General features: G+C 39.3%; 1 protein-coding gene across 1 annotated transcript; it reads left to right on the forward strand.

The window, feature by feature from the left end:
• The first annotated feature begins 204 nt into the window (after positions 1 to 204).
• Positions 205 to 5984, forward strand: LOC129750620 (WD repeat-containing protein 26 homolog). The gene is made up of 2 exons (XM_055745608.1): positions 205 to 2714; positions 4671 to 5984. Exon 1 carries the CDS (start codon positions 825 to 827, stop codon positions 2706 to 2708), a length of 1884 nt encoding a protein of 627 aa, XP_055601583.1. The 5' UTR covers positions 205 to 824; the 3' UTR covers positions 2709 to 2714; positions 4671 to 5984.
• Positions 5985 to 9215: the final 3231 nt, after the last annotated feature.

Consider the following 9215-nt stretch of genomic DNA (forward strand, 5'->3'; position numbering starts at 1 on the left):
TTAGGGTCGGGACGACTGATGACGCTGGCAGGAATTAGTGCGAATGATTCGAAAGCTTGAGGGGCCTCCGAAATGCCTAGCTCGTTGCGTCCCGGTACTGAAAACTTGTCTTTTAGCGAGAAGAATTTTTATTTTCGCTGTGCATTTGTACTAAACTTTGTCTTATTCTCTTGTCTCCTTCCCAGGTTGAATGTTAAAACAAACTCAAAATTGCTTACGTTCGGGACAAGCACGGCTCTTCGGCAAGGTCGTCCTCGTCATCGGAAGAAGACCCCAATGAACGACGAGTCACGGTACCGAGCACGAGCAGCACGAGCCAACTGCAACATCAACATCAGCAATCCCAACAGCAAAGCCTTTCATCTACCGCCGCTAACTCATCGCAGCATCACCACCTACACCATCAACATCAGTCGAGTTCCGGTTCCGGTGGCAGTAAGCGAAGAGCGCCTTCAACCTCGTCATCATCCTCTTCGTCTTCACCGTCAGCCTCGTCCTCGCCTAGTGTTGTTGTTCTAGAGCAGCAGAAACCTTCTGGTAGCGGCGGCAACAGACCGATCGAATCGGTTGAAGTGGATCAAAAAGCAGGCAAACTGAGTCGGCGTCAGCGTCAACAGCAACAGCTACAAAAAGAAGATCAGGACAGCGACCAACAACAACAGAGACAGCATCGTAGGAAGACCTCCCGTCGCAGGAGGCAATCGACAGAGGGCGGTCGACAGAGAAGCAGGGAAGAACTTCAGCAAACCGCCGCAGAGGACAAGGGGGAAGGGCTCGAAGGCGAAGCGGGCTCCTTAACCAGTCCCCAGAGCAAGCGACGCAAAATGTTAAACGACAACAACAATCTGAACGGGGGCCCACTAGCTGCAGCATCCCCGATGGATTCTTCTTCGTATGACATGAATGGACACAATACCGCCAACAATAATGGTCAACAGCAGCCGTCGGATGGGCAGACAAATAATGGCACCACAGACACCAATGGTGAATCGTCTGCTCAGCGTGCGTTGATCAAGCTGGATAAGACAAACCAGGAAATCGTTCGACTGATTGGTCAACATTTGAAGAACATCGGGCTGGAGAGAAGTGCTGAGGCGTTGATGCAAGAATCGGGATGTTGTCTGGAGCATCCGTCGGCGACCAAATTCCGTAAGCACGTACTTTCAGGAGACTGGACCAAAGCGGATCACGACCTCCAAGAGCTTCAGACTATGGTCGATCCCAAGACTGATCGGACTAGTATGAGCGAGATGAAGTTCTTGCTTTTGGAGCAAAAGTATTTAGAATTCCTTGAAGAGGGACGGCCCATCGATGCTCTGCATGTACTTCGGAACGAGTTGACCCCTCTGCAGCACAACACACCTCGTGTTCATCAGTTGTCGTCCTACATGATGTGCACCAACAATCAAGAACTTTATCAGAGGGCCCATTGGGATGGCAGGGGCGTTAAGTCACGCACTCGTTTGATGGATCGGCTGCAGTCGTACCTGCCGGCTACCGTCATGCTGCCCCCGAGACGTCTCCGCACCCTGCTCGCTCAGTCGGTGGAAATGCAAACCGAGCGCTGCCAATGTCACGATATGGCCTGGAGTACCAACATCGACAATGTGTCCTTGCTGGTCGACCACAACTGCTCATCGGAAGGGTTCCCAATGCAGGCCCTACATGTTCTAAACGACCACTCCGACGAGGTGTGGTTCTGTAAATTTTCTCCAAATGGCCTTCGGTTGGCCACGGGATCAAAAGATAACACCGTCATCGTTTGGGAAGTTGATCCGGTTAAATTGATCCTTAAAAACAAGCGAACCTTCGATGGACACACGTATGGCGTGTCCTATATCGCTTGGAGTCCCGATTCCAAATATTTCATCGTATGCGGTCCGGAAGATTGTCCGGATCTTTGGATATGGGACGTGGAACATGAAAAACTCCTGACAAAAGTTTCTCACTCGACCGATGACAGTTTGACATGTGCTGCCTTCAACAAGGACGGAACTCGTTTCGTCACCGGTGGCACTCGAGGTCAGTTTTACCTGGTGGACTTGGAAGGCACCGTGCACGACAACTGGGAGGGTGTTCGTGTGAATGGGCTAGCGTTCCGTGCAGATAACAAAACTATTTTAGCTGCTGATACACACTACCGGATAAGAGGTTACAGCTTCGACAATCCACGCACCGATTATAACGTCGTCCAGGAACAGTGTCCGATCATGACGTTCTCGGTCAATTCGGCCGATCGCTTAGCATTGCTGAACATATCGTCACAGGGTCTGCATCTGTGGGATCTGCAGGACAAGTGTCTGGTGCGACGCTTCCAGGGCGTGACGCAGGGCAACTACACGATCTATTCCTGCTTCGGGGGTGTGAACGAAAGTTTCGTCGCCAGCGGTAGCGAAGACAACAAGGTGTACATCTGGCACATCCGCCGGGAGGAACCGCTGGCCACCCTGGTCGGACACACCCGGACCGTGAACTGTGTCAGCTGGAATCCGGTCTATCCGTCCCTGCTGGCGTCGGCCTCCGATGATGGCACGGTGCGGATTTGGGGACCGAAGCAGCCACAGCTGGCCTGGGCCGCCAGCAGCAATAACGGTGACAATGCGTCGATCGCATCCACCAGCTCCACCGCGTCGTCGGCGTCCTCGTCTTCAACGTCGTCCGGCACGAACAATGATCTTATATCGAACTCGTCCTGGAATATCACATAATATTAGGTGAGTGTTTGACTTTTTGTTTCTTGATTTAAGGCTGCCCCAAATCGATGAAAAAAATTGATACAGCTGATAAAAATAGGAAAAATAAAAAACGACAAAACAACAAAATTATTGTTGATAAAAGTGACTAAAATTACAGAATATATCAAAAGGATAGAATTGACAGAAATAGCAAAAATGAAAAAAAAACCCAAAAAACCCCCCAGATTTCTTTAAAATCAGGTTTGTTAATTAAGGCATTTTACTTGTTAAGTTGATAACAGAACATAAAAACATGATAAAACATGGCAAAAAAAAGACAGCAATTAAAAATCAGATTGAAATTTTAGAAAAGACCAAAATAAAAAAAAAATTTTGGAAATTAAACAATGATACAAATTTAAAAAAAATATAAATGACAAAAATGAAAAAAGAGAATACATTATTATAATGAAAATGAAAAAAAATTCAAATGTCCAATATCACAAAAATGATAAAAAAATGAAAATTTAAAATTGAAAAAATCGGGAAGGATCAACATGGCAAAAACAATAAAAATGATCAAAAAGACAATAATGACAAAAATAACTAATATGACAAAAAAATGACAAAAGTCACAAAACAAAATGATAGAAGTGAAAAAAAGATAATAATGATAAAAATGACAAAAAAAGAAAGCCAAAAATCGCATCTAAAGATTCAAAAAATATGATAATAACGAATAACGATAAAAAGACAATAATGAAAAAATAACAAAAATGAAAAAAAAAATTACAAAATTTACAAAATATACAAAATTGTCAAAATTTATAAAATTTACAAAATTTTCAAAATCCACAAAACTAACAAAGTTGACAAAAATTACAAAAATGAAAAAAAATACGAAAATGACAAAAATGACAAAAGTTACAAAAGGGACAAAAATAACAAAAATGACAAAAGTGTCAAAAGTGACAAAAATTACTAAATAACAAAAATGAAAAAAACGACAAGAATGATAATAATGTCAAAAATCACAATTATGATCAAAATGAAAAAGAAAATGATAAAAAGGGCAAAAAAGACAAAAATTAATGAAACTTAACTTAAAAGGCTAAAGGACAAAACGACTAAGTGACAAAATTGAAAAAATGACAAAAAAAAACAATTTAACGAAACTAACGAAAATTAACGAAATCGAAAAAAAGAATTGCAAAAAATGACATATGAAAAAATTTAAAAAAAATTTAAAAAAGGGTTTTTCTGATGCGACATAATTGACAATAGGCAATAACAAAAAAAAAAATAACAACAAAAAATACAAAAAATAGAAACCTGATAAAATAATGAATATGATAAAAAGGATACAAATGAAAAATATAATAAAAACAAAATGGTAAAAGTAATAAAATGATGGAAACGAAGAACTTACAAGTTTGACAAAAATCATAAAAATGAGAAAACGACAAAAATCATATTGAAAGTCAAAAACAATGAAAAGCCTTCCTTCATGATTAAATTCCTATAAAAAAGGAAAAAAATGAATATGACAACAGCGATAAAAATGTCAAAATTAACTAAAAAAAACGAAAATTCAAAAAGGGAAAAATATGTAGTTTTGTTAAAAAAAATTGTAAAAAAAATTATAAATGACAAAAATAATAGAATTACATTAATGACCAAAATTATATAAATAACAGAATTGATGAAAAAGGAAAAAAAAACAGAATTTCTATTTATATTAAAAAAAAACCAAAATGATTTAGAAACAAAAATGATCAAATAAACAGTAACAAAACTGGTAAAAATTACACAAATTTTAAAAATGATGATAGAAACCACAAGGAAGGAAAACAATGTCTTTTCTTTTCTAAATAACAAGATTTTTTTCTACAAGCTTGTCCAAACCTCGGCAATGTTTTTTAAGAAAATTTGAGATTACCTTCTTGATCGAAATGATTATTAATGAATCTATTTTGTCTATCTTTTTTATTTCAGATATACACAGCACAGCCTAGCATCGCCACAACCCCTCCCTGCTAATTGAAACAAAAAAAAAACAGTGCGTTACGATGCATTATGTTCGATTCAAACCAATATATTCATCCGAAAAAAGGAAGGAAAAAAGGAGAAGCAGAGAAACAACAATACAACAACAAAAAACCACACACTAAAATTAGAAGAAGTAGTTTAACGATTAATTATAAAAAAAAAATCAACAAAACAAAAAACAACTAATGGCAGAAGAATGAACACAAGTGATTATTGTAATCCAAAAACAATAAGCGAACTGTGTCGTCTGTTTATGATCATGATCGTCATTACCAAAATATGTAGATTGTTGTAGGAGCGCGTGCAGAAAAAAATCGATCGCGGGATAAAAGTTTAGAACAGTACAGAAACCAAAAGAAAGACGACAAACCAACAACAACTTTTGCTAACAACTTCAGCGCAACCCATAATCTTCATAATTCAGTTGAGCCGTTCCGAAACGGAAAAATGTAGACACAGAAAGTAGTGTACCCGGGCTTTCAGTTTTGTTGTGATCCAAACCACCCAATTCGGGAGCAGTTTTAAAGTTTCAAACAAACACAAAATAATGCTATTCGATTTTTATTTTCCGCGAGCGCAAACAAGTATTGGAAGCGCGCGTGTGCTTTGTGTGTACATGCCAGCCTTCCTACCGTACGACGAGAGCTATGTTTTCTGCTCACTTAAGCTAACTCATTGCGAAAAAAAGGGAATCATTTTTATTGATTAAAGGAAATTCGAGCAAAAAATTGGCTTTCTTCCGAGATTATAAGACAGATATTGGCTGAAAAGAAAAATTAAGAATCTGTGACTGAAAACAAACAAAAAACAAAAAGCGCCGACAGTATGGAGGAATACGAAACCGTTAAAATTATGTAAAAGTAAGGATTAAATAGCAGCTGGTGGTTATCATTCAAGCCCTCTTAGTTTTGAGTGGAAATGTGACACGTCAGCATGAGCACACAGAAAGAAGGGGTAGTAAAATATTACCCGGTAGAAAATTGTATTTTTGATTTTACTGAATTTACCTATTCATTTTTATTCTTATTCTCGTTTGGTCTCCGAAATTATTCTAAAATTAGAACAGGAAACAAATTCCTAAAATATATTACTGAAAAAACGCGAGTGAAACAAATTAGTTGTTAAGAAGAAGCATTCTGGCAAGCACATTCGAGATCGAATTCATTGAGCGAAAAGAGTTAAAGAAAATAACAATAGCGATTGTTGTTGGTTTCTTCGTGTGTTTGATTTTATGAAAGTAAACGGCGAAGTTTTATTTGAGTTCGGTTTTTTTTTCTTCTTTCTAAATAATCCCCTGTTAACAAAAACCTCACCGCCTTTTGATGATGTCACGGACCGATGTCAAACAAACAATAGAACAGGTTCCCATCATAGTTGTGTTTCATCCCTCACTTGAATTCAACTAAATAGTGTAATCTACCATCTACCTGCACGAATTTTCTTTCACCCTATCAGTCTATCTCTCATCAAATTGGTTGATAAGTTAGCGAAAAAAAAACTGAATGTGTTCGTAACCACAAATCTGAGAAAAACAAAACATAAGAGAAGCAATTATTGATCTATAAATAGCAAATGGTAAGCGATATTTTTTGTACCTATAATAGACATCTATTTATTTTACCATTTTTCTCCTTTGTTTCATTCGTTTGTCGTTTGCGTAGTTGTTCCCATTTTTTTTTCATTCGATCGGTCGCTGCTGATAGCAATCAAAACAGTAGAAAAAACTGTTTTTATTTTCCACAAAACTTTAAAATACACACACAATTATCATTTTTAAACACAACAAAAAAAAAGAAAGCAAATTTCAAAACTTTGGAATCAAAGAACAAGAAGATTATTAGTAGTGTGATGTGACACGAGACGGAAGAAGGACGGACGGACGGACGATGGATTGATTTTACTTGAGTACATTTTAAGGCAGACCGATTTGGGATTAAACGATATAGCGAAACGAAAACAAATAACGCTCTTGTTGTTTATTGGCGCCTTTGCGTTCTTTTCTTGTAGTTTTTGAAAGAAATGTGTCCTTTTGGCTTCTCGGGGTCTAACTTGTCGATAGTTTTCCAGAAAATCCTCCTAAAACAGTCAATGTCCAAGTGAGCTGCATATCGAGACAAATCACAAATGTATGGCCTTCAATAATGTGCCCTTCTATCCGAATACTGATTTGTTTTTCAATAACACGTTGGAAACTGTCAGGACTTATGTTCTGTACGAACGGCAGTCTATTAATTTGTTGCCGGTTCTTAATGTACACTAGGGTGACAGATTTCACTAAAGTTGGTCAGAATGTACAAACAATTCCAACATAAGAACTGTATCGAAAAGTCGTTGGCAACTTTTAAAGCTAGTTTACTCAAAAATGGGTGAACTTTTTTCTGAGTACATACAGGGTGACAAAAAAGTCCGGTCACATAGGAAAATCTCAATATTTCAAAGAAAAAGAAGAAAATCTGAATCTGGTTTTCATACCTTTATTCAGTAACTCATAAAGATACTTCACAGACGATAACTCGGAATTACACCACCATTCTCTGATCGAACCAGCTTCAGACATCTAGGAAAGCCGTCGCAAGCGGCGCGCAAGTGCTCCATTGGCATCTCGTCCCAGATTTTCATAATAACTCGCTTGAATTGTTTCAAATTTGTTATTTTATAGTCGTTCAGCTTCGACATCATGTATCCCCACACGAAACAATCCAGTGGATTCAGATCCGGAAACGACGGAGGCCATTCATTCTTCGAAATGAAATCGGTCAAGATTTCCTCACACCACGCCTGATCAATCTTTGCGGTGTGGGATGTGGCGCCATCTTGCTGGGAGCAGTAGTAATCGTCTTAAAACAATAGTTCTGTTTGAGGCAGAACATTTTTCTTCACAACCGTGTCCAAGTAGTACGCTGCGTTGATTTTTACCCCTTTATCGATCAAAATAAGAGGCTGTTTTCCCTATTTTGCAAATAGCTCCCAAAACCATCACTGACGTCTTATTTTGGAACCGGGAAACGTTTAGATTGTCCGCAGGAGCTTTCTGGAGCCTCACACTCCAAACTCGATCATTTTGGCGATTGACTGTTTGCTCCAAAACGAACAGCTTCTCGTCCGAAAAATTAATCTCATCATCTGCGCGTCAACCGAGCCACTCCCGCGACCGTTGGTACCTCATGTCCTTTGTAGCTTTGGTAACCTCATGAACCACCTGTTTTTTGTACAGTGTAAGTTTAAAATCCTTGCACGATGCAGGCGGATTGATTCTCGGTTCATTTTAAGGTTCCTGGCCAGCTTCCGTGCAGATTGGGCGGGATTCCTGCGAATCTGGCCTCGTATAATCTTTTTCAACCTTGAAGTTCTCACAGACCTTGGTCATCCAGATCGTGCCTTGTCCTCGGTGCCTCCGATCTCTAGGTACCGATTTATGGTTCGGTACACGAATTTCCGGTTGATGCCGAGCCGTTTTAGGTGTTTGAATATGTGTCCGGGTTTGAACCCTCTCACATATTCAGCGATAACAGCTGCTCTTAACTCTGCCATGGCTCACAACTCAATGTAAACAAACTGCTCAGAAACGAAACTCTGCCACTTTGGGCAGCAAAGTTAGCCCTTTCATTTGACATAAAGATGGCACCAGAGAGATGCAACGTGTAGGCTACAGGCGACCCCAAAAAAGTGTGACCGGACTTTTTTGTCACCCTGTACATGCAAGCAAATGTTTGTTTACATGCTTTAAAAGTATTGCGCAATCAATTTGTTTGGATTAATTTTTTAATCTTCGCTATGGTTCGTATTGATCATGAAATTAGAAAGAAAATTCTGCACACTTGGTGCACTGTAAAGGGTGCTACATACAACCAAATCCTAAAACGGTTTTAAGTACACCACACAAGCGTGAAAAAAATATCATCGACAAATATGGCAACGAGTCGTCCTTGAAGGATCTGGCTAGATCCGGAAGAAAACCTGGTTCCAGTCAGCCCCAGTTGGATGCTAAAGTAGTAACTCATATCAAACGTAACCGATCGGTATCAACGCGTGATCTGGCTAAAAACTACGAAAACCAGCATTGGGATGGTTCAAGGAATCAAGGCGCCAGGAACTCCTTGACGACGTACAAGAAGAGCAAGGTACCTAAGAAATCGGTAGAAACTTTACGAACGGATTCTGGACAACAGCAACAGGTACATCCTAATGAACGACGAAACCCACGTCAAGCTTGATTCAGGAACGCTTCCCGAGGATTTTTTTATAACTTTCTGATTTTTGGAAGAATTTTACATCAACTTGGTCTATCCAACTTTGACTTCCAGGCCTGTGCTGCTGTTCTTGCGGTCGTTGAATTGAATCTGCTTACCCGGCTGTCTTCCGACGTGAACAGATCATATATCTGCTTCATCTGAAAATCTTCAAAAATGTCTGGTCTGGTGAAAGAAAAGTGAAAACTTATTCTTAGAAGAGAAAACCGGACTGTCATCGTCAATAATCACACATGTTCAT

This window comes from Uranotaenia lowii, chromosome 3, assembly GCF_029784155.1.
Source record: "Uranotaenia lowii strain MFRU-FL chromosome 3, ASM2978415v1, whole genome shotgun sequence".
Lineage (NCBI taxonomy): Eukaryota > Metazoa > Arthropoda > Insecta > Diptera > Culicidae > Uranotaenia > Uranotaenia lowii.

Excerpts from the sequence above, each read along its gene's own strand:
- LOC129750620 (XM_055745608.1), top strand. The coding sequence starts at position 825 with ATGTTAAACGACAACAACAATCTGAACGGGGGCCCACTAGCTGCAGCA.